The sequence below is a fragment of the Mobula hypostoma genome, chromosome 1 (assembly GCF_963921235.1).
Source record: "Mobula hypostoma chromosome 1, sMobHyp1.1, whole genome shotgun sequence".
NCBI classification, from domain to species: domain Eukaryota; kingdom Metazoa; phylum Chordata; class Chondrichthyes; order Myliobatiformes; family Myliobatidae; genus Mobula; species Mobula hypostoma.
Window position 1 is genome coordinate 179,802,615 of NC_086097.1, and position 26,878 is coordinate 179,829,492.

The 26,878-nt window shown below is 44.2% G+C and overlaps 1 protein-coding gene across 2 annotated transcripts in view; it reads right to left on the bottom strand.

Annotated features, from left to right (window-relative positions):
• Positions 1 to 26,878, bottom strand: part of lama3 (laminin, alpha 3) — a 321,185-nt gene that overhangs the window by 102,288 nt on the left and 192,019 nt on the right. For both annotated transcript variants that reach the window (XM_063060575.1, XM_063060566.1), the window contains exons 33-37: positions 23,872 to 23,987; positions 18,315 to 18,526; positions 14,811 to 15,015; positions 13,880 to 14,024; positions 9,867 to 10,007 (exon numbers count right to left, since the gene is read on the bottom strand). In XM_063060575.1, coding sequence (XP_062916645.1) covers positions 9,867 to 10,007; positions 13,880 to 14,024; positions 14,811 to 15,015; positions 18,315 to 18,526; positions 23,872 to 23,987 — 819 coding nt within the window. The remainder of the gene's footprint in view (positions 1 to 9,866; positions 10,008 to 13,879; positions 14,025 to 14,810; positions 15,016 to 18,314; positions 18,527 to 23,871; positions 23,988 to 26,878) is intronic.

Here is a 26,878-nt window from a genome sequence, read left to right on the forward strand (position 1 = left end):
TCTAAGAGGCATTTAGATAGACACTTAAATAGAAGGATATGAGAAAAAGCATGCCAGTGTTTTTACTTTCCATAAGACTAAGGAGAAGAAATAGGCCATTCGGCCCATCGAGTCTGCTCCATGATTTCATCATGGCTGATCCATTCTCCCTCTCAACTCCATTCTCTTGCCTTCTCTCCGCAACCTTTCATGCCTTGATCAATATAGAACCTATCAGCTTCTGCCTTGAATGCACCCAGTGACTTGGCTTCCACAGTTGCCTGTGCCAATGAATTCCACAAACTCACCACCCTCTGACTAAAGAAATACCTCCTCAAATTCCATTCTAAATAGTTGTCCCTCTATTCTGAGGCCATCCTAGACTCCACCCCCCCCAGAGAAAACGTCCTCTTCACATCCACTCTATTGAGGCCTTTCAATACTCGATAGGTTTTCATGAGATCCCCTCCCTCATTCTTCTGAATTCCAGTGACTATAGGCCCAGAGCCATCAAACATTCCGCATATGATAAGCCTTTCAATCCCAAAATAATTTTCATGAACCTCCTTTGAACCCTCTCCTCCAATGTCAGCACATCCTTTCTTAAAAAGGGGCCCAAAGCTGCTCACAAGACGTCAAGTGAGGCCTCACTAGTGACTTGTAAAGTCTTAGCATTATATCCCAGCTTTTATGTTATAGTGCTCTGGCAATGAATGCTAATATTGCATTTACCTTCTTTACCACCGACTCAATCTGCAAGTCAACCTTTAGAGAATCCCTCACAAGGACTCCCACCTCCCTTTGCACCTCAGATTTTTGAGTTTTCTCCCCAATTAGAGAATAGACCACACTTTTATTCCTTTTACCAAACTGCATGACCATATACTTCCCAACACTGTATTCCATCTGCCACTTTTTCCACCCATTTTCCTGATCTGTTTAAGTCCTTCAGCAATCTCCCTGCTTCCTCAACACTACCCGCCTCTCCAGCTAACTTCATATCATCTGCAACTTGGCCACAAAACTATCAATTCTGTCATCCAAATCACTGACGTATTACATGAAGAGAAGTGGTCCCAACACCAACCCCTGTGGAACACCACTGGTCACTGGCAACCAACCAGAAAATGCTCCATCCTCCTGCCTCTTGCCAATCAGCCAATGCTCTATCTTTGCTGGTATCTTTCCTGTAATAACAGGGGTTCTTATCTTGTTAAGCAGCCTCAATTGCACTTTGTCAAAGACCTTCTGAAAATCCAAGTACACTCCATACACTGATTCTCTTTTGTCTATCATGCTTATTATTTTCTCAAAGAATTCCAACAGATTTATCAGACGAGGTTTTCCCTTAAGGAAACCATGCCGACTTTGGCCTATTTTATCATATGCCTCCAAACACCCTGAAACCTCATCCTTAACAATCCACTCCAACATCTTCCCAACCACTGAGGTCAGATTAACTGGTCTATAATATCCTTTCTTCTGCTTCCCTCCATTCTTGAAGACTGGAGTGACATTTGCAATTTTCCAGTCCTTTGAAACCATTTCAGAATCTAGTGATTCTTGAAAGATCATTATAAATGCTTCCACAATCTCTTCAGTTACCACTTTCAGAACACTATGGTGTTGTCCATCTGGTCCAGGTTGACTTATCTACCTTCAGATCTTTCAGCTCACAAAGCACCTTCTCCCTAGAAATAGCAACTGCGATCATTTCTGCCTACTGACATTCTTGAGCTTCTGGCATACTGCTAGTGTCTTCCACAGTGAAGATTGATGCAAAGTACTTATTCAGTTCATCCACCATTTCATTGCCCCCAATTATACCTTTCCGGTAGTCCGATATCTATTCTCAACTGTGTGTGTGTGTGTGTGTGTGTGAGAGAGAGAGAGAGAGAGAGTGTGAGTGTGAGAGTGAGTGAGAAAAAAACATTTGGTATCTTCTTTGATATTATTAGCTAGCTTATCTTCAAATTTCATCTTTTCCTTCTTTATGACTTTTATAGTTGCCTTCTGTTGGTTTTTAAAAGCTTCCCAATTCTCTAACTTCCCACAAAGTTTTGCTCTATCATCATTTTTGCTCTCTTTGGCTTTTATGTTGCCCTTGACTTTGTCAGCTACAGTTGCATCATCCTATTTTAGAACACTACCTCTTCTTTGGAATGCTTTTATCCTGCATTTTCCAAATTGCTCGCAGAAACTTCAGCCATTGTTGTTCTGCCATCATCCCTGCTAGTGTCCCCTTCCAATCAACTTTGGCAAGCTCCTTTCTCATGCCTCTATAATTTCCTTTAACCACTGTAGTACTGATACATCTGACTTTAGCTTCTCCTTCTCAAATTTTATGGTGAATTTGATCATATTCTGATCACCGTCTCCTAAGCATTCCTTTACCTTTAGCTCCCTAATCTGGTTCACTACACAACAACACCCAATCCAGAATAATTTTTCCCCTAGTGGGCTCAACCACAAGCTGTTCTAAAAAGCCATCTTGTAGGCATTCTAAAAATTCTCTCTTGGGATCCAGCACCAACCTGATTTTCTGAATCTACCTGCATATCGAAATCTCCCCTGACTATTGTGACATTGTCCTTTTGACGTGCCTTTTCTATCTCCCTTTGTAATTTGTAGTCCGCAGCCTGCTCAGAGGTCTATATATAACTCTTATCAGGGTCTTTTCACCCTTGCAACTCCTTAACTCTACCCATAAGGATTCTGCATTTCTAATCTTATGTCACCTCTTTCTAAGGATTTGATTTCATTTCTTACCAACAGAGAAACCCCACCCTCTGTCCAATCAATACAATACGTACCTTTGGATGTTAAGCTCCCAGCTATCACCTTCTTTCATTATGATTCAGAGATGCCCACAATGTTATACCTGCCAATCTCCAACTGTGCTACAAGATCACCTATCTTATTCCATACACTGTGTGCATTCATTTTTAACACCTTCAGTCCTGCATTCATCACTCTTTTCGATTTTGTCCCCATTTCACTGCAACTCATCCCACTGACTGCAATTTTGTTCTAACATCTGCCAGTCCTTCCTCAGTCGCATCTACTTGTATACCAACTGCCCACCCTCAGTTCTATCACTCCAATTCCCATACATCTGCCAGATCAGTTTAAACCCTCCCCAACAGCTCTAGCAACCTGACCACAAGGATATCAGGTTCAGCTGTAATCTATCCATTTTATACAGGTCATACCTTCCACAGAAGAGATCCCAATGATCCAAAAATCTGAGCCCCTGCCCACTGCACCAGTTCCACAGCCATGTGTTCATCTGCCAAATCATCCTATCATTATCCTCACTGGTTTATGGCACAGGCAGAAATCCAGAGATTGCTACCCTGAAGGTCTTGCTTTTCAGCTTTCTACCTAACTCCTTAAATTCTCCCTTCAGGACCTCCTCCCTTTTCCTATCTAGGTCATTGGTGACAATACGTACGTACCAAGACTTCTGGCTGCTCACCCTCCCCCTTTACAATGCCATTGATCTGATCTGAGACATCCCTTATCCTGGCATCTGGGTGGCAACATACTATCCGGGTTTCTATTTCACCTCCATAGAATCTCGTGTCTGTTCTTCTAACTATAGAATTCTCTATCACTACTGCAGTCCTCTTCTTCCCTCGTCCCTTCTAAGACACAGTGCATGATTCAGTCCCAGAGACCAGCTGCTGCAACATCCAGCCCCCCAATAGGATGTCTATCCAACAGTATACAGATCATTGATGTTATATTTCAATGCTCTGGATGAAGAAATTGATGGCTTTGTGATCAAGTTTGTGAATGATACAAAAGTAGGCGGAGGGGCAGGTAATGCTGAGGAAGCAGAGAGTCTGCAGAAGGACTTAGACAGATTAGAAGAATGGGCAAAACAGTGGCAGATGGAATATAGTGTCGGAAAGTGCACGGTCACATACTTTGGTAGAAGCATAGACTATTTTCTAAATGGAAAGAAAATTCAAAAATCTGAGGTGCAAAGGGACTTGGGAGTCCTTGTGCAGGATTCCCTAAGGGATAGTTTGCAAGTCGAGTCAGTGGTGAGGAAGGCACATGTGATGTTAGCATTCATTTCGAGAGGACTAGAATATAAAAGCAAAGATGTAATGTTGAGGCTTTATTCAGCACTGGTGAGGGCTTACTTGGAGTATTGAGAGCTGCTTGGGGCCTTGTTTAAGAGAGGATATACTGACATTGGAGAGGGTTCAAAGCAGGTTCATGAAAATGATTACAGGATTGAGGAGTGTTTGATTGCTCTAGGCCTGTATTCACTGAGCTTCAGAAGAATGAGGGGTGACCTCATTGAAATCTATCGGATGCTGAAAGGCCTCGATAGAGCAGATTAGGAGAGGATGTTTCCTATGGTGAGGGAGCCCCTAAGACCAGAGGGCACAGCCTCAGGATTGAAGAACATCCATTTAGAATAGAGATGAGGAGGAAGTTCTTTAGCCAGAGAGTGGTGAGTCTGTGACTGCAGAGGCCACATTATTGGGTATATTTAAGGCAGAGGATGATAGATTCTTGATTAGTCAGGGCACGAAGGGTTACGGGGCGAAGGCAGGAGACTGGGGCTGAGAGGGAAATGGATCAGCCATGATGAAATGGCAGACCAGACTCAATGGGCCAAATGGCCTAATTCTGCTCCTGTATCTTTGGTCTTATGGGCAAAGTGGTAGACTTATTATTGAAGGGAACTGTCACTTGTGTACTCTGCACTGAATGCCCATTAGTTTTCCCTCTCCTGACAATCATCCAGGTACCTGCCTCCTGCAACTTAGGCGTGACTACCTCCCAGTAGCTCCTATTTTTCACCACAGTTTCCCTTATGAGCTGAAGGTCATCAATCTGTGCTCCAGTTCCTTAACATGTTCTTTGCAGCTCGGTGCAGCATGAACTGTGCACTAACAGACAAAGAATGAAGTAGAAACTTACTTTGCCCAAGCCTGTTCAGCCAAAGCCTCCCCACTCTAAAACTGGTCACTCCAGCAATGACTGCTTCACTTGCCCCCATCTTATTTTTATTTGCCTTTGCTAATGAATTGTGATACGATTGAGCCGCCAGAAAAGAAGTTTCTTTCCTAGAAGTTTTAAGAGATGTGGCACATCAGTGAACCCGCTAACAAATGTTACAAGCGTACAGTGGAAAGCATCCTGATTGGTTGCATCATGGCCTGATGTGGAAACTCCAACACACAGGAGTACAAAAGGCTACAGAAAGTACTGGACTCAGCCAATTTCATCATGGGTACAGCTCTCCCCAACATCTAGGACACATACAAAATTCTCAGGAAGGTGACAGCCATCATCAGGCCAACACCCCCACCCCCCAACATCTATGCTATGCCTTCTTCTCCATGTTGCCATCAGGCAGGAAGTAGAGGAGCCTGAAGACCCACAGCTCAAGGTTCAATGACAACATCTTCCCCATTGCCAACAGGTTCTGGAACCAACTTGAAAAACCCTAACATTACCTCAGACTATATATCCCACAAATTGCACTCATGTTGTTGTGTTTATTTTGTTCATTTTGTCGTGTAAGTTATGTATTGTTGTTCCTCTCCGCACCTTGTGGAACATCAGGCAGCAACCCTGCTGTTCCTGTAGCATTTGTCTGTTTTCTGACAAGGCTCAGTTGCCAGCTCAGTGCTCAACCCAGCATGAATGGAAAGTGTGCAAGGAGCCAGCTGGATTCGAACCCAGCACCACTGTCTGGTGCAGGTGCCACGACACCACCAGCTGGCATATATTATTATAATTTATGTTAATTTATTTCATTACATATTTCATGTTTGTTTTTGTTCTCTGCTGCTGCTGCAAAAAGCAAAATTTCCTGGTATTTATTATCCTAAGTATGTATGCCTACCACAACTTGAACTTGAAATTGAATGGACCTAATGTGGGCAAATGGGATTAATGTAGATAGGCAAAAAGGTTAGCATAGATACGATGGGATGAAAGGCCTGTTTCTGTGTTGTACAACTCTTTGACCAAGTGGGATAAATAATAAATCTATTTCTGAAATTGAGATGCTGAACTTCAAACTAGATGAATGGGTTGGGTGTGGAAAAGATTATGAACTATTTCAACACTCTATTCAAAAGCAGAAAGGCACTGGCATTAAAGATCAGCAGTTGCTGCAGTAACAGGCCCAGAACTTTGATTGAACAGCCCTGCTTATTTTTCTGTTGTGCAGCAAGAAATGGCACATCCACACACTTGCTGATAATACCTCTTCCCAGATCAACACTCTGAATCAGAATCAGATTCAGATTTATTGTACTGCATATGAACATGAAATTTGTGGCAGCAGTAGAGTCCAAGGTCATAAAGTTACTATAAATTACAAAAATAAATAAATAGTGCAGAAAAAAGGAATAACAAAGTCCTGTTCATGGAATGTTCAGAAATCTGATGGTGGAGGGGAGGGTCTTTCCTGAATCATTGAGTTTGAGTCTCAGTCATGTCCTCAGTAATGGTAGTAATGATAAAAGGGTATGCCCCAGATGGTGAGGATCCTTAATGAAGGATGCCACCTTCTTGAGGCACTGACTTGTGAAGATATTCTCAATGGTGGTGGATGGGGGAGGGGTTCTGCCCACGATGGAACTTCTTTTCGGAATGGAGATGAGGAGGAATTTCTTTAGCCAGAGAGTGCTGAATCTGTGAAATTCTTTGCCACGGGCAGCTGTGGAGGCCAAGTCTTTATGTATGTTTAAGGCAGAAGCTGATACATTCTTGATTGGTCAGGGCATGAAAGGATACAGGGAGACAAAGGTGATTGGGGCCGAGAAGAAAAATGGATCACCCATGATGAAATAGCAGAACAGACTCAATGGGCCAAAACAACCTAATTCTACTCTTATATCTTATAAGTTTGGGCACTGTTTGGGAATTGGGCACTGCCCTGTGTAAGCTATATTTGCACATTACATGAGCTTTAAGTGTCAGCATTCCTGTATTGTATTGCTCTGTTTACTGGGAAATTAGAGCTTCGTATTCAAAGTTCAAAGTAAATTTATCAAAGTACATATATATCATCATATACTACCCTGAGATTCATTTCTTGCAGGCATTCACAATAGAACAAAGAAAAACACCAGAATAAATGAAAAACTAAACACAAACACTGACACTCAGAAGAAGACAAACTCTGAAAATATAAAAATATCAATAATAATAAATAAATTCTGAGAGCACAAGTTGCAGAGTCCTTGAAAGTGAGTCCACAGGTTGTGGAATTAGTTTGGTGTTGAACTGAGTGAGGCCACCTATGCACCAAGGATCTTCCACTGGTGGCCACTAACATTCGATGGTACAATTCTTGACTGGGATCCCACTCTTTGGGAAGATTCCACATACACACTGACAAGGGGCTGGTGACATACTTCCAACACGCTGTGCATCTTGGAAGGGTAATTTGCAGATGCTGGTGCTTCCACTCCCATATGCCTGCTGCCTGTGGTGGGAGAGACTGCAGGTCTGGGAGGTGCTGTCAAGGAGACCGCTGCACATTTAATAATTGGTTCATGTTGTGTGAGAGTTTTGGAAGGAGTGAATGTGTAGGGAGGGCAATGGGGTGCGACTTTATCATGAAATCATAGAGTCATCCAGCTCAGAAACAGGCCCTTTGTCTCAAATAGTCCATTCCAACCAAAATTCCAATCTAACATAGTCCCATTTGCATGCATTTGGCCCATATCACTGTAAACCTTTCCTGTCCATTTAACCGCTCAAATACTTTTTAGGGCAGCATGTTGGCATAATACTTCCTTGTGCCAGTGATTGGAAGATGGGGGTTCAATTCCTGGTACTGTCGGCAAGGAACTTGTACAGTACGCTCTCCCCGTGACCCTGTCCGCAAGGAGCTTGTACAGTACGCTCTCCCCGTCACCCTGTCCGCAAGGAGCTTGTACAGTACGCTCTCCCCATGACCGTGTCCGTGAGGAGCTTGTACAGTACGCTCTCCCCGTGACCCTGTCCGCAAGGAGCTTGTACAGTACGCTCTCCCCGTGACCCTGTCCGCAAGGAGCTTGTACAGTACGCTCTCCCCATGACCGTGTCCGTGAGGAGCTTGTACAGTACGCTCTCCCCGTGACCCTGTCCGCAAGGAGCTTGTACAGTACGCTCTCCCCATGACCGTGTCCGTGAGGAGCTTGTACAGTACGCTCTCCCCGTGACCCTGTCCGCAAGGAGCTTGTACAGTACGCTCTCCCCGTGACCGTGTCCGTGAGGAGCTTGTACAGTACGCTCTCCCCATGACCGTGTCCGTGAGGAGTTTGTACAGTATGCTCTCCCCGTGACGGTGTCTGTAAGGAGTTCGTACAGTATGCTCTCCCCGTGACGGTGTCTGTAAGGAGCTTATACAGTACGCTCTCCCCGCGACCGTGTCTGTAAGGAGCTTGTACAGTACGCTCTCCCCGTGACGGTGTCTGTAAGGAGCTTGTACAGTACGCTCTCCCCGCGACCCTGCCTGTAAGGAGCTTATACAGTACGCTCTCCCCGTGACCGTCTGTAAGGAGCTTGTACAGTACGCTCTCCCTGCGACTGTGTCCGTGAGGAGCTTGTACAGTACGCTCTCCCCATGACCGTCTGTAAGGAGCTTATACAGTACGCTCTCCCCACGACCGTGTCTGTAAGGAGCTTGTACAGTACGCTCTCCCCGTGACGGTGTCTGTAAGGAGCTTATACAGTACGCTCTCCCCATGACCGTGTCTGTAAGGAGCTTGTACAGTACACTCTCCCTGCGACCGTGTCTGTAAGGAGCTTGTACAGTACACTCTCCCTGCGACCGTGTCTGTAAGGAGCTTATACAGTACGCTCTCCCCGTGACCCTGTCTGTAAGGAGCTTATACAGTACGCTCTCCCCGTGACCGTGTCTGTAAGGAGCTTATACAGTACGCTCTCCCCGTGACGGTGTCTGTAAGGAGCTTATACAGTACGCTCTCCCCGTGACGGTGTCTGTAAGGAGCTTGTACAGTACGCCCTCCCCCTGATGGTGTCTGCAAGGAGCTTGTACAGTACGCTCTCCCCGTGACCGTGTCCGTGAGGAGCTTATACAGTACGCTCTCCCCGTGACGGTGTCTGTAAGGAGCTTATACAGTACGCTCTCCCCGTGACGGTGTCTGTAAGGAGCTTGTACAGTACGCTCTCCCCGTGACCCTGTCTGTAAGGAGCTTGTACAGTACACCCTCCCCCTGATGGTGTCTGCAAGGAGCTTGTACGGTACGCTCTTCCCATGATTGTGTGGGTTTCCTCCCACATGCCAAAGATATACAAGTTAGGATTAGTAAGTTGTGGGCATGCAGTGTTGCATCAGACACACAGCGACACTTACGGACTCTGTTGGTCATTGATGCAAAACAACAGATTTCACTGTGTATCGGTGTTTTAATGTACATGTGACAAATAAAGCTGATCTTTAAAATAATCTCTAATCTTTAAATCCAATTCATGGGTGGTGTTGAGGTTCTCAAGGACTGTTGGAGCTGCCCTCATCCAGGCAACTAGAGAGTGTTCCACCACACTTCTGACTTGTTTTTTACAGATGGTAGAAAGTCTCTGGGGAACGAGGTGGTGAGCCATTATCCACAGGATTCTCAGCATCTGGCCTTCTCTTCTAGCCAGGATATTTGTGTGTGTGGTCTGGTACAGATTCTGGTCCAGACTGTGGATGACACCATGACAGCAATGCAATTTAGTGTCTTGCTATAAATCATCACTGTCACCATCTTCCTTAATGCCACTATCACTTATCAATCACTGGTTATATATTAGTTCCAAAAGTAATGAACATTAGAAATAGTTTTTGATGTTCTGCGTGGGCATTGGATAATGAAGAATGAACAGAGGATTAAAGGGTAAAAAGGAGGACTTACCTTTGTCCTGGATTTATCAGAGCTCCGACACTGATTGGTCACTCCAAAGCAGAAGCAACTTGTGCAGCCTTTCGGATTGGCTGGGTCCAGGTGAAATGAACCAGGTCGACAGGTATCACACCGGGCGCCCACTACGTTCTCCTGAGGTAGTCAAATGCAATGGGTGAGGTTGGTCACCAGTTCACTTTCATGCTGTGCTGCCGCTGAGGGAACTATTGGCTGCAAATTGCAATCAGTGGCAAAGAAATTGCACCCAGTATTGACCAGCTTGGAACCTGCTGAATAAGCCCTCAGGTCACTATGAACTGTCCATTCAGTGGGTTACCTGTCATTCATAACATTACCATCCTGGCTAAGCAAACAATCACAGTGAAGAACCCTTCTGTCAGGAGGGCTGAAGGTGAAATATCAACAGCTCATCTCCCTCCATACATGCTGCCTGACCTGGGAACTCTAACTGATTTTAATTTGTGAGGGTATGGAAATTACTGATCGGGTGGTGGAGACAGGGTCCATTCAATGTTTAAAATGTACCTAGGCAAACACCAGCGGTGTGTGAGAGTTTGAGCCAAGGGATGGGAAGTGGGAAAACTTGTTCAGAACAGAAAAACTGGTGCTGAACTCCACACTATCACTGACAATACTTGCTTTCTTACTCACCATCAGGACTGTCTCTGAGATTTTGAAACTGAAATATTAACTCTGCTTCTCTCTCCATGGTTGCTGCCTGGTCTGTTTTGCAAGGATCAGGAGCCAGAGTAGGTTGCAATTCCTCAAGCCTATTTCTCTGCTATATTCCCCCATGGCTCTGCCATTTCGGATCCAATCCTAGACTTCACTCCAGTCTGATGTCTGCTCCCTTTGACCCTGAACTTGCCCACTATCCACAACTCTACCTATCTCAGTCTTGAATCTAATCAAGTGCCAGTCTATATTGGTGGATTGGTCGTGGACAGTATCAGTACCATTAACTTCCTGGGCATTAACATATAGGATGACTTGTCATCATAACCTACCAACATGACCCATATCGAATAACTGGTCCAGGGCTCAGTACACGGGTACAACCACAAGGAAAGCCAGCTCTTTACGTTCGGAGGAAGTTCAGGAGGTCAGGCTCGTCAGTGAACACTCGAATAAACTTCAACAGATGACCTGTTGAGAGTGCCCTGACTTGTTGCATTTCGGTCTGATACAACAATTCAAGTGCAAAGGAATGCAAGAAGCTGCAGAGAGCAGTTGATTCTGCCCAGTACCTCACTGGCACATCCCTCTCCATCATCGTTAGCTGGCGTTGCTTCAAGAAGGCAATATCCATCAAAGATCCTCACCATCAGGACTGTGCCATCTTCTCACATCTATATAAGCCTAAAGTCTCACTCCGCCAGGTTTGAGAACAGGTACTTCCCTTTAACCACTCAGTTCTAAAATTAACCGACAGAACACAAATCAGTATCCCAATATAGCAACACTATGGTCACCTTGGTACTAAAATGGTCTTCGTTTTTCATTGTTCTAATTGTATCTATCTTGTAACAATTGTGCATAATTTATGAATAACTTATGTTTTTCATGTGAATGCTTTATATGAAATGGTATGTGTGTGCAATGCTACTACAGGTTACGTTTGATAATGCACCTGTACTTTGTATATGACAACCAACTCCACTTTGACCACTAGGACTCTGTCCTCACAGCTCGCTGAGGGAAAAGAGTTCCAAAGATTGACCAACTCTGAAGGAAGAAATTCTTCATGCTTTCCATTTTAAGTGACAGTGCCCTTGTGATTCTGCCTGCCCCCCATTCCAGATTCCCCTGCACAGGGAAATACTCTTTGGAATCTCCCTTGTAAGAATCCTTTCATTCAATGTGTATGGCCCTGACCTTTCCAAGCTCTCTGCACAAGACCAACCCTTGTATCCGATGAATCAACCTGGTGAGTGGTCTCTGATCACTGAACTGACTGCAGTGAAGAATAAAAATAGTTCACAGTGCTCCAGGCATGACCTCGCTATCAGTATGTTCAGATATAGTGAGATTTCCCAGCTCTTATACCCAATCCCATTTCCTTTCATAATTTCTAACTTTGTGTTTTATGATCACTCTGTCCTACAGCATTCTGTAATCCTCAACTGTAAATAACACTCTGATTTTCTATACTTCCCTACATTTTACTCCATTTTCCAACCTGCCCAACCACTCTTTATCCCTCTGTCAACCCGATACCACTTCCTCAGTGGCTGCGGATACAAGACCACAATATACCTGGGGTGTTCTTCTAAGTCAATAAAGTTGAATTTCAATAGTTGAAGCCCTAGCACTGATCCCTATGACACACCAGTGTACAGGTTCATGAGCTAAATCTTTAATCATGTATTATCTCCAATTCCATAGTTAACATCATATCAAATGTTAATCCAAGTACAATACAACCTGCTGGAGGAACCCAGAGGGTTGAGCAGCATCTATGCCAAGAGGGGCAAAGGAATTGTCAACTTCTGGGCTGAAATCCTGCATCAGGATTGAGAGTGGAGAGGGGAGGTGGATAGCATATGAAGGAAAGGGGGTGGGGCGACACAGAGGCCAGAGGAGACTGGTGGACTGAGGAAAGGTGAAGAATGCTCTCAGGTAGAGGAATGGAGGGTGGAGCTGGGGCACAGAGGCAGAGGGATAGTAGGTGAGCAGATTTTAAAAAAAGGCAGTTTGAGTGAGATGGGAGAGGGAGGGTGAAGACAGAGAGAGCTGCTGGAGGAAGATCAGCAGGAATGCAAAGGGTTGTCTGCGCTGGACACTGGTGATGAGAACCATTAGGGGAAAGGTGATTGACAAGTGGAACTGGAACCAGTGGTGAAAGAGGAGAGCTGGTGGATGAAATGAGTGAATAGTAGGTGGATGGAACTGAGAGGGTTAGAGGGATGAAACTGGGTGGGGGGGGTGATGAAGAGGGAGAGAGGGGGTGTTAAATGCAATAGGAAAACTCAAAAGTTTATACCAGAGGGTTACAGAGCCAAGCAGAAGATCCAGCACTTGTAGTACCTTGCATCTCCAAATGTTCTACCTCTACTGGTTCTCCCCATTGATTCACTTGTAACACAAAGAATTCTAATCAATTTATCAAGCATATTTTCCCCAAGTATATAACTATGCTGATTATATAACATATAACTATATAACAATTACAGTACAGAAACAGGCCATCTTGGCCCTTCTAGTCCGTGCCAAACTCTTACTCTCACCTAGTCCCACCGACCTGCACTCAGCCCATAACCCTCCATTTCTTTCCTGTCCATAAAGCTATCTAATTTAACTTTAAATGACAACATTGAACCTGTCTCAACCACTTCTGCTGGAAGCTCGTTCCACACAGCTACCACTCTCTGAGTAAAGAATTTCCCCCTCATGTTACCCCTAAACTTTTGCCCTTTAACTCTCAACTCATGTTCTCTTGTTTGAATTTCCCCCACTCTCAATGGAAAAAGCCTATCCATGTCAACTCTATTTACCCCCCTCGTAATTTTAAATACCTTTATCAAGTCCCCACTCAACCTTCTATGCTCCAAAGAATAAAGACCCAACTTGTTCAACCTCTCTCTGTAACTTAGGAGATGAAACCCAGGCAACATTCTAGTAAATCTCCTCTGTACTCTCTCAATTTTGTTGACATCTTTCTTAAAATTCGGTGACCAGAAATGTGCACAATACTTCAAATTTGGCCTTACCAATGCCTTATACAATTTCAACATTACATCCCAACTCCTATACTCAATTATATTTTGTTTTTTGAATGAACAACTACTAATGAGAAATGCTAAGAAAATGTAAGGAGTTTAAACAGGTGAAGAAACGTTAAAAGTTGGGTGAATTCCTCTTATGTCAGGGAAGATTAGTAGGAGGCTTAAGAAAAGTATTAAAAGTCAGGACAGCATGGGTCCAAAGGGTTTTTAATAACTTCCCTTCTCCATTCAACACGATGCCACCTGTTCTACCAACCGGTTAAAGACCCAAAGACTGACCTTGCAAAGACAGCGTCCAGTTACAGGGTCACACACACTGGGCTGCGTTGCTTCATGGTTACAGTCACATGGAATGCACTCTGGGAAGCGGGAGAAGCCCACCGAGCATCTGTCGCATTGTCGGCCCGTTACTTGTGGCTTGCACCTAAATGGAAATATTCATAAAATGTGGTAACAGTCACAGGACCATTGTGGCCTGGGAGGAGGCTGTTTGTCCCATCAAGTCTGTGCTTAGATACAACATAGCAGATGCTGGGAACCAAAATGTGCTGGCCATTCTCTGATGGTCAAGTACAATATGGCCTGAAGCAAAGAACATAGAACAGTGCAGGCCCTTTGGCTTACAATGTTGTGCTGATATTTCGACCTTCCCTCCAGCATAGCCCTCCATCTTTCCTTCATCCATGTGCCTATCTAAGAATCTCTTAAATGTCCCCAATATCCCGTAGCTAGGGTTAAGTCAGGGGTTGCTGTATTGTAAATACAATAGAGGAATTATGGAGGCTCTTAGATAGACACATGAATGTGCAGAGAATGAAGGGATATTCTTTGTATCATTAGCTTAACTTATGAAGAGCCTGTTCCTGCGCTCTACTGTTCTATGTTCACAACATTTTAAAGACATTTGGACAGGTACATGGATTGGAAAACTTGAAGGATAGAGGTCAAGTGGAACTAGCTGAGATGGGCATGCGAGCCAGCATGGACAAGATGGGCCGATGGGCCTGTGCAGCATTGCTCTATGATTCTATGAGTGTAAGGTGTGTAAGTATTCATAAGTTAGAGGTTGATTGGTTCTGGATGAGGAAGGAGATGAAAGACTACTGGGAGTAGATGGAATGTGGAGTCTGAGTCTGATCAGCTGTGAATGCTACCACAGTGTGGAGCAGGCAGAGTGGTCAAGTGTCCGTCACTGGCCCTGAACACTCACCGACATTGCCCTGTCCTGGGGTGGCAGCTGGGGCTGGCAGGCTTGATGATGCCCTCTCGCAGGCAGTTGCACTTCTCACAGCCGGCCAAGGGGTGGTAGCTGAAGGTCCGCCTCTCACAAGTCTCGCACTCGGGTTTGACCGTCTGGGGCGGGCAGATGCATCGTCCGGTCAGCTCGTCACACAGGCGCTGGCCACAACTGCAGGCTAAACGCAAGAGAAAATGGAAGCTGCTTGACTCTTCGTTCCCCCAAAATTAAGATCATAAGGCACAAGAGCAGAATTGGGCCATTCAGCCCATCGAGACAGCTCCACTAATCATGGCAGATTTATTTTCTCTCTCAATCCTTCTTCCTGCCTTCTCTTCGCAACCTCTGACACTCTAACTAATCAAAACCCTGTCAACCTCTGCTTTAGACATAGCCATTGACTTGGCCTCCAATCGTTATATTTGTCTGCCTGACAGCAAGCAGACGGAGGGGGCAGAACAGGTTAGGGAAGGCGGTGATTGAGGTAAGGGGTGGAATCAGGGTGCAATATAGAATGTAGAATGGTGATAGTGAGGTGAAGCAGGTAGTGCTGCTGACTCCAACTCCAGTTCCAGGTTAATCTTGACCTTCGGAGTTTGCACACTCTCCCTGTGAACGCGAGAATTACTCTCAGGTGATTCACTGACTTACACAATGTGGAAATAGGATCTTAGAGACATAGAAAACGTACAGCACAGCACAGGCCCTTCGGCCCACAAAACTGTGCCGAACATGTCCCTACCTTAGAACTACCTAGGCTTTACCCATAGCCCTCTATTCTTCTAAGCTCCATGTACCTGTCCAGGAGTCTCTTAAAAGACCCTATCGTACCCGCCTCCACCACCGTCGCTGGCAGCCCATTCCACGCACTCACCACTTGCTGCGTAAAAAACTTACCTGACATCTCCTCTGTACCTACTTCCAAACACCTTAAGACTGTACCCTCTCGTGCTAGCCATTTCAGCCCTGGGGAAAAGCCTCTGACTATCCACATGATCAATGCCTCTCATTATCTTGTACACCTTTATCAGGTCACCTCTCATCCTCTGTCGCTCCAAGGAGAAAAGGCCCAGTTCATTCAACCTTTTCTGATAAGGCATGCTCCCCAATCCAGGCAACATCCTTGTAAATCTCCTCTGCACCCTTTCTATGGTTTCTACATCCTTCCTATAGTGAGGTGACCAGAATTGAGCACAGTACTCCTAGTGGGGTCGGACCAGGGTCCTTTATAGCTGCAACATTACCTCACGGTTCTTAAACTCAATCCCACGATTGATGAAGGCCAATGCACTGTATGCCTTCTTAACCACAGAGTCAACCTGCGTAGCAGTTTTGAGTGTCCTATGGACTCGGACCCCAAGATCCCTCTGATCCTCCACACTGCCAAGAGTCTTACCATTAATGCTTTGGCTTATATCTTGGCCAGACCGATCAAGGTGCATAGCCGTGCTCATCCCTTTTACCCACCGTTGGCCCATATCCTTCTAAATCCTTTTGCCCTAATGTACCCCCCTACCAGTTTCTCTGGCAGCTCATTCCATATACCCACCAGCCTCTGCATGAAAAACTTAACCCTTAGATCCTCAGCAAATCTCTCCCCCTCACCTAAATCTGTGCTCTCCAGCTTTGGACTGCCTTACCCTGAGGAAACATCTGTGACCATCCACCTTATCTATAAGGTCACCCCTCAGCCTTCTTCACCCCAGGAAAAGTCTCTCATTATAACTCAAGGCCCCCATTCCAGGTAACATCTTTGTGAATCTTTTTGCACTCTTTCCAACTTAATCATGTTGCTTTCCTCCCACACCCTAAAGATGAGTGGGTTGCGGGGTTAATTGGCTGCTCCAAGTGAGGGGTAGAATATGGGATTACAGAAAATGGATAGTTAATGGTCAGCATGGACAAGGTGGGCCGAAAGGCCTGCTTTTTGCACTGGTTGAATGACTCCGTGACAATCCAGAGTGCTGAGTTGAAATCTAACCATGTCAGCTGTGGAACTTAACTTCAGCTGATAATTTAAAAAAAACAAAACCCAGTCATTCAAAATCATGACCCCCACAACCACTGGATTATGAAAGGGAATTCATTGGTTCAGGATTCAGGAGAGAGAATTGGGTGGTTAATCTGTTATGTGACTCCAGACTCTTACATCTCCTCCGACACAGTCTAACCAGCAACACAGCTCCAATCAGCTGGAGGTGGGCAGTGGGGCACTGGCCCAACACTGGTCCCCACATCCGGAAAGATGGATCAATTAAAAATGTTCTACGGAAGTGCAAATGGGATAAATATTTGAAAAGTGGATTTTTTTTAGGATTATGATGAAAGGACACTGGAGTGAGTCATTGGATAATTATTTTTTAAAAACTGACATTAGTCTTCTCCACTATTCTGTGATCTGATAAGGAGAGAAGGGAAGATTTGAAGAGGACCCCTGAGGGACAATTCTTTCACACAGAGGATGGTGAGTATATGGAACGAGCTGCCAGAGGACGTGTTTGAGGCAGGTACAATGCCATAATTTAAGAAGCACTTGGAAAGGTACATGGACATGATAGGTTTTGAGGGATATGGGCCAACTACGGGAGAACGGGACTTGCTCTAAGTAGACAACTTGGTTATCATGGATGAGTCAGGCTGAAGGGTCTTCCTACCCACATAACCCTCCATTTTCCTTTCATCCATATGCCCAAGAGTCTCTTAAATGTCAGTAAACACCATCACTGGCAGTGTTCCATGCAGCCACCACTCTGTAAATAAAAACTACCTCTAACATTTCCCCACGCAAACACGAGGAATTCTGCAGATGCTGGAAATTCAAGCAACACACAAAGTTGCTGGTGAACGCAGCAGGCCAGGCAGCATCTCTAGGAAGAGGTAGTCGACGTTTCAGTCCTGACGAAGGGTCTCGGCCCGAAATGTCGACTGTACCTCTTCCTAGAGATGCTGCCTGGCCTGCTGTGTTCACCAGCAACTTTGATGTGTGTTGCTCTAACATTTCCTCTGTACTTTCTTCAAATCTCCTTAGAGTTATACTCTCTTGTATTAGCCATTTCTGCGCTGTGAAAACATCTCTGGCTGTCCACTCTTTCAATGCCTCTTATCCTCTTGTACACCTCTATCAAATCACCTATCATCTCTTTTGCTCGAAAGGGAAAAGGCCTAGCTTGCTTAACCTATCCTCAGACATGCTCTGTTTAACCAGGCTGCATCCTGGTACATCTCCTCTGCACCCTCTGTAAAGCTTTCACATCCTTCCTATAATGAGGCGATCAGAACTGAACACAATATGCCTAAATGCAGTCTATCCAGAGCTTTATGGAGCTGCAGCTGTTGAACTCAATCCCCTGACTAATAAAGGCCAACACACTATTCACTTTCTTAACGACTATCAGCTTGCATGCCAATGATTTTTATTCAGAACTTGATGAGCCACATTATGCTCACACCTCCTCCAGCAGACGAATGAAAACTTACGCCGACAGACGGGAAACATGTAGTGGCCGGTGGCACATCTGTCACACTGACGCCCAATAACGTTGGGTCGGCAAGAACACTGCCCTCCAAACGGTCTACACTCAGGGCTGGTCGCACCTTCTCTGTTACACTGACAAGGCAGAGCACCATTGTTGTAGAAAGCCACCAGTGACTTCGCAGAGTCCAGACAGAAGTTGGATGATGTCTCTGGACTAAAGAAGTGGAAAGTCAAAGAATTAGCTGTATTGAATCAGTTATTTAACCCTTCTGCTCCTGACCCATCAACTTCCATCCACACACCACCACTCTTTTCACCACATCCCTCACTCCCTCCTGTTTTAGCTGGCTTTCCCTCAAACCCTTCTATGGTGTTGAACTCAATTCTTTCCTGTGGGAGTGAGCCCCACATTCCGACCTGTCCCTCTGGGAGTGAGCTCCACATTCCCACCTCTCCCCGTGGGACTGAGCTGAACATTCCCACCTCTCCCCGTGGGAGTGAGCCCCACGTTCCAACCTCTCCCCGTGGGAGTGAGCCCCACGTTCCAACCTCTCCCCGTGGGAGTGAACCCCACATTCCAACCTCTCCCTCTGGGAGTAAGCTCCACATTCCCACCTCTTCCTGTGGGAGTGAGCTCCACGTTCCCACCTCTCCCCGTGGGAGTGAGCTCCAAGTTCCCACCTCTCCCCGTGGGAGTGAACTCCACATTCCCACCTCTCCCTGTGGGGGTGAGCTCCACATTCCTACTTCTCCTTGGGGGGGGTGAGCCCCACATTCCAACCTCTCCCTGTGGGAGTGAGCCCCACATTCTGACCTCTCCCCATGGGAGTGAGCCCCACATTCCCACCTCTCCCCGTGGGAGTGAGCTCCACATTCCGACCTCTCCCCGTGGGAGTGAGCCCCACATTCCGACCTCTCCCTGTGGGAGTGAGCTCCATGTTCCCAACAAGATTAATGTTGTGCAATCTCTTTCTTTCTTTTTAAATCTTTTTATTGCATAAGTATACAAAGGGTAAACCATAAAGGCACTAATACACTGTTAGAAATTACAGGAGATATTAATACAGAAGAAAAAATGATACAAACAGTGCAATTTAAACATAAAATAATATGGTAAAATAATAGTATACTGATTTATATATATATATCAATAGAGAAAAGGAAAAAAAAACCCAAAAAAAGACCCCAAAAAAAAAACCCACTGTGCAACTAAACTAAAAGCAAAGCAAAGCAATGGGCTAACTTGGAAACAGGTAGAGTTAAAGAACTTAAAATCACGTCCTCAAACCCGACCTCCATTAAAAACAGTTAAAAAAAAGATAAGAAGGGAATATAAATATGGAACAAAAGATTAAAAAAATTACATTAAATGAAAATATTGAATAAAAGATCTCCAGGTCTGTTCAAATTTAAGTGAGGAATCATAAAGATTACTTCTAATTTTCTCCAAATTTAAGCATAATATCGTCTGGGAAAACCAAAAAATGGTAGTCGGAGCATTAGGCTCTTTCCAGTGTTGTAAGATACATCTTTTCGCCATTAAAGTAAGAAATGCAATCATTCTACGGGCTGAAGGGGAAAGATTACTGGAAATTTTAGGTAATCCAAAGATAGCAGTAATAGGATGAGGAGAAATATCTATATTTAATACCTCTGAGATAATATTAAAAATGTCTCTCCAAAAAGTTTCCAGAGTAGGACAAGACCAAAACATATGAGTTAAAGAGGCTATCTGCCCCGGACATCTATCACAAAAAGGATTAATATGAGAATAGAAATGAGCTAATTTATCTTTGGACATATGTGCTCTATGAACAACTTTAAATTGAATTAGGGAATGTTTAGCACAGATAGAGGAAGTATTGACTAATTGTAAAATCTGCCCCCAGTGTTGTGCAATCTCAAAGACAATTTATACTAAACATCCTCCTCCTGTGTATCATCCACATCCCCCATTCCCTTCATATCTTTGCACCTGTTAAGCCTCTCAAACTCAACAAAATTACCTGCTTGCTTCCACTGCCACCCTGGTAACCTAATCGGGCACCTACCACTCTCTTCGTTAAAAAAAACACCCCTGATGTCCCCTTTAAACAATTCCCCCTCTAACTTAAATGTATGCCCTCTGATATTTGACATTCCTGCCCTGATGTCCCCTGACTGACTGTCCATATTTATGCCTATCATAAAATTTTTTAAAAATGATCATATATCCCCTTAGCCTCTGGTGCTCTGGGGAAAACAACACAAGTTTGCCCAACCTCTCCTATCAGCTCATACCCACTAATCCAGGCAGCATACAGATAAACACCTTCTGCACCCTCACCACAATCTCCACTTCCTCCTGCAGTGGGGCAAACAGAAATGCACATAATACTCCAAATGTGATCTGGCCAAAGTTTTATATAGCAGCAACATGTCCTCTTTACTCTTAAATTCAACACTCCCACCAATAGATAGGTAATAGTTAAATTAAATTAGAGCAAAAGTAGAAATAATAAAAGTAATGAGGTAGTGTCCATGGGTTCAATGTCCACTCAGAAATCAGACGGCAGAGGGGAAGAAGCTGTTCCTGAATCATTGAGTGTGTGCCTTCAGGCTCCTGTACCTCCTTCCTGATGGTAGCAATGAGAAGAAGGCATGACCTGGGTGATGGGGGTCCTCAGTGGTGGACTCTGCCTTTTTGAGGCATCATTCCTTGAAGATGTCTTGGATACTACGGAGGCTAGTGTCCATGATGGAGTTGAGTAAGTTTACAATTCTCTGCAGCTTACTTTGATCCTGTAGAGTATCCGCCTCCCCTCACCCCCATGCCAGACGGTGATGCAGCCAGTCAGAATGCTCTCCATTGGTACATCTGTAGAAACTTGCGAGTGTTTTTGATGACATACCAAACCTCCTCAAGCTCCTAATGAAGTATAGCTGCCGTCATGCCTTCTTTGTAGCTGTATTAATATGTGGGTCCAGGTTCGATCCTTGAGATATTGACACCCAGGAATTTGAAATTGCTCACTCTTTCCACTTCTGATCCTTCTATGAGGACTGGTGTGTGTTCCCTCATCTTACCTTTACTGAAGTCCACAATCAGTTCTTTGGTCTTACTGGCATTGAGTGCCAGGTTGTTGCTGCAACTCCACTCAACTAACTGATATATCTCGCTGCTGTACGCTCTCTCATCACCATCTGAGATTCTGCCAACAATGGCTGTATCGTCATCAGATTTATGGATGGCATTTAAGTTGTGCCCAGCCACACAGTCACGGGTGTAGAGAGAGTAGAGCAGTGGGCTAAGCATTCCTGAGGTGCATCAGAGTTGATTGCCAGCAAAGTGGAGATGTTATTTCTGATTTGCACAGATTGTGGTCTTCCAGTTAGGAAGTCAGAGATCCAGATGCAGAAGCGGGTACAGAGGCCCAGGTTCAGGAGCCTTTCAATCAGAATTGTAGGAATGATGCTGTTGAGAGCTGAGCTGTAGTCAATAAACAGCATTCTGACATACAGTAGGTATTTATATTGTCCAGGTGATCCAAAGCCGTGTGAAGAACCAATGAGATCACATCTGCTGTAGATCTATTGTTGTGATAGGCAAGCTGCAGTGGGTCCAGGTCTTTGCTGAGACGCGAGTCAATTCAAGCCATAACCAACCTCGCCGAGCACTTCATTACTGTACTGTAGATATGAAAGCTAATGGATGATAGTTGTTGAGGCAGCTCACCCTGCTCTTCTTGGGCACTGGTATAAATGTTGCCCTTTTGAGGCAGCTGGGAACTTCCGACTGTAGCAATGAGAGATTGAAAGTATCTTCGAACACCCTGCCAATTGGTTGATACAGGTTTTCAGAGCCCTACCAGGACTCCTTCGGGGCCTGTCAACTGTCAAAGATTCACCCTCTTGAAAGATGACCTGACGCCGGCCTCTGAGACAGAGATCACAGGGTCACCAGGTGCTGTCGGGATCTTCATAGCTGTAGTTTTACTCTCCCTTTCAAAGCATGTATAAAAGGCTTTGAATTCATCTGGGAGTGAAGCATTGCTGCCGTTCATGATGTTAGGTTTTGCTTTGTAGGCAGTAATGGACTGCAAACCCTGCCAGAACTGACGTGCATCCAATTTCGCCTCCAACCTCGTTTGGAATTGTTCCTTAGCTCTTGAAATAGCCCTCTGCAAGTCACACCTGGTTTTCTTGTACCAGACTTGAATGCCACAGATTTAGCCCTCAGAAGACTACGACCTCCCAGTTCATTTATGGCTTTTGATTTGGGCATTTACAGTAAGTTCTCATAGGCACACATTCATCCACACAGGTTTTAATGAAGTCAGCCACAGACTCAAAAATGAATCCCTGAATACAGTCCAGTCCACCAATTCAAAGCAGTCTTGTAAACGCACCTGCGGCTCCCTTGTCCATACCTTCTTGGTCCTTACTACTGGTGCTGCAGTCTTCAATCACTGCCTGTACTCTGGGAGTAGAAGTACAGCCAGGTCATCAGACTTTCCAAAGTGTGGGCACAGGATAGCACAGTAAGCACTCTTGATAGTTGTGTAACAGTGGTCCAGTGTGTTGGTTTCTCTGGTACTACAAGTGATTTTTTTTGATAATTATTATTTAGAGACTTTTTCAAGCTGGCCTGGTCGAGCTGACCTGATTTGGGTTACGCTGTATGTTAATACTTTCCTGAAGTCCAACTAACCCAAATTATTCTGAAGAATTAACTGCGTGTTTTTGTTCTTCGCTACATAGCTGTTGCATGATTTGTGGAGTGTTTCTAGCATTTTCTGTTTTATTTCAGATTTTGAGAATCTGCAGTTTTTGTTTTGTCTTTCTATCAAAATACTTCTTCATGTTAAAGACACCCCCCCCACTAGATCACACCAACATGCCTGACATTTTGCAGAGAAATTTTAATTCCTTATGAATATTTGAATTGGCAGTATGAAAACATCTGGCTGTGACCACATCTGGACATTCCTGGTTGCCTCTAGTAACCTTTCATCCCTTGTTTAATCAAAGGTCTCAGAACCAAAATGCTGAATGTTTCTCCTGCCAGTTTTTCGGCCCTTTTCTGTTTTTATTTTAGATGTTCAGCATTTGTGGTTCATTTGATTTTCAAGAATCAGTTCACTTCAAAACATTTCATACTCCGATTCCACCACCCTTTGAGAAAGAGAATTCCAGGGACTACTCCCTGAGAGACTAATAATCACCACATCTTAAGCATTGACCTGTTGACTGTAGTTCTAATTCATTTCAACATACATACACTGCTGTGGAAGGAGTCTCTTAAGAACAATTAGAGGACTTCAAATACCCCAAGCAATGCTTCCCTCCTAGGGACAGCAGCCAGTTTCACTACCACATCCCTCAGAACTTTAACCTCTCCAAGGACCTTGCTCTCCCATTCTCTCCCCAGAATGTTCCAAAGTTCACATTGACCCACCAAAATCAGGCTGAATGGAAGTTCCACCCCAACTCCAATTGACCAGCGGTGCATTAGGTGAGAATTGCTTGCAACTTGAAGTCAGGTGAAAGGTCAGACACGCGAGAGTTAGTTATACTCACTCAATGTGAAAGCTGTTCCCACCACAGGCAGTAATGAAGTCATATGACTTATCCAGAGGCTTCTCATTTTGTAAGTCAGGGCTGTAACTGTCCGAAGGAATGATTAAGATGTACTCCTATAAAAATAAAGTATTTAGAATCAATTATTACTTTGTACGTAAAGGAAGCAGGAGTAGGACATTCGGCCTCTCAAACCTGCTCTGCCTTTCAGTAACATGCTGGCTGATGTGAGAATTAGCATCAGGTCAGTTACCAACACCTTCAGTCACCCTGTGGTTCAAAGATCCAACTTCAACTTGAAGATACACAGTCTCTGCATCTTACTGAATTAATGCTGTTGAGAATTACATTAATGATTCGAACTTTAGAATTATGAGAACATCTTCTAAATTTGTGCACAGGCCTATTTTGAGGAGACAGACAATACTGGGGAGTGTTTCAACACATCATACAAAGGCATTAATGAAGTGGCAGGATCTGAAAATGATCGGCAAATGAAGATCATGGAGTTGGTCAGTACAGCTCCATGTGGCCCTTTGGCCCATTGTGTCAGGAAATGTAGAGGAAGCTTGATCCAGAAGCAGAGCAACAGAGATGATTTAGCAGTCAACAATATTTTGCTAATTGTCCATATCTCTCCATTCTCTGCCTACTTATGTGAGTAACTGCCTCCTAAATGTTGCTGTTGTATTCACCTACACCACAATCCCTGGTGGCACAGTGCAGGCACCCACCACTCTCTGTGTAAAGGATTTACCCTGCACATCTTTAAACTTTCCCTCTCGCCTTAAAGCTATACCCTCTAGTATTTGACATTTCTACCTTGGAAAAAAGATTCTGACCATCTACTCCATCTATGGCCCTCATAATTTTATATACCTCTATTGGTTTTCCGCTACTCTAGAGAAAATAACCTAAGTTAGTCCAACCTGTCTCTATAGCTAGTGCGACATTCTAGTGAACCTCCTCTGCACCCTCTCCAAAGCCTCTACATCCTGCCTATAGTAAGAACCTTCTTTATAAGTAAGGGAGCTACCCGGGTTATGGCTGACTTGACATGGAAATCTGACTTTGCACAAATTCTCCCAAATATTTTTAAAGCATTTTTCAAGTAAGTGTTTCATAGAGTTCATGAATAACTGGATACAATATGCATTCCATAAATTTCATTTTGGTTGGTGTTAGGGTGATTATTCAATGAAGTTAAAGAATTATACCAAGTGCATGTACAGAAAGTTAATGTTTCTGACTTACGGAATAATCGGTTTAGAGACAGATATTTCTCAGTAACAGGACCCTTATCTAATCCAGGGACTGTCTGTACTAGCATTTATTTCCAGATGGGACAGAATTGAAAAGTCGGGAAGTCGGAGCTCAGATAGACTAGAGTTAGTTCAAAGTTAATTTATTATCAAAGTACTTATGTTAGCATATACCACATTGAGATTCATTTTCTTGCAAGCATTTTCAGGGATCAATTAATATAATAGAATTTTTTCAGAAGAAACTATACGTGGAGAGACCTACATACATAGAGAGGGATCTGAGGTGATGGCGGGGAATAGGGCAAGGAAGTGTCTGGCTACTGAGTCCTGTGTGATCTCCTGATAACTGGCTTTCAGTCTCAAATATATCAACCATCACCATCCGTCTGGCTGCACTGCACTTCCTCTGTAACTGCAACACTATTCTGTTCTCCTTTTACTACCACCATGTACTTATATATCTGTTTGGAAGGAACACAAAAACTTTTCTCTGTACCTCAGTACAGGTGATAATAATAACCCAATACCAACAGAACCATTAACCTTCGGTCCTCTCACACAGACACTTTTAGATCCATTTTGTGAGTCTTCCTTGGTTTAAATTTCTGTAACCAGCCTATCATGTGAAATCTCTCATATATTTTCATTGACACCTGTTTCAAAATTCAACTCTTGACAAATCTATTCCCTAACGAGTGCTTTTCTAAATGGAGATTTATACCTGTCCTTCAAATGGATTTCAATCATCTGCCCCGTACTCAGGTTGAACTAATGGCCACTAATTACTTGGTTTATTGTTTCCTCCCTTTTTAAACAACAGTCTCATCTTAGCATGCATCCCACCCTCAGGCAACGATCGGAAATTTTTGCTCAAAGCTTCCGCAATTTCCTCCCTTGCTTCCGTGTTACCATTGTGACAGGGGCTCAAAAACACCAGACCGATGCAGGTTTAAAGGCGAAACTTGCAGAAAGTGCAACAACGACACATACAAAAAACATGTCGGGCAGACAAAAACAAATGGGCTGCACAGGGAGAGAAAAAGGTAAAATGTCAAGTTGCAGTTTCAAAAAGGGCACTAATCTCCATGCTACTGATGAAAGATCCAGACTGATCAGTCTGTACACAAGTACATCAAGTTAGTAAAAGGAAAACAGAATGCAGAATATAGTGTTACAGTTACAGAGATAGTTATGGTTGATATATTTTTGACCTGTCCCGCCCTTTGTGAGAACATAGTTATCATTAAATCTCACGATACCTCCATCATTAAGGATCCTCACCATCTAGGACACGTCTGCTTCTCATTACTATCAATCAGGGGGAGGTACAGGAGCCTGAAGACACACACTCAACAGTTTAGGAACATTGTCTTCTCCTCCACCATCATACTTTCATCCATTTTTGTGCTAGAAAGCAGTGAGTCTGTGTGCAGCTCCGAAGGGAATCATCAAGTATTCCTATTTAGGACCACTACAGCTGAAATCCAGTCACAGCCATGGGTACTTTGGTAAGTAGCAATATTTTAAGACGTTTAGGAAAAATCCACTGCTCCTCAATTCAATTCAATACTATGATAAAGTGCTTTGAAAGGTTGGTCATGGCTAGAATTAACTCCTATCTGTGTTAGGACCTGGACTGGCTGCAGTTCGCTTATCGCTACAATAGTCTACAGCGGATACAGTCTCACTGGCTGTCCACTTGGCCTTGGATCACCTGGACAATAGTAACACCCAAACCAGGC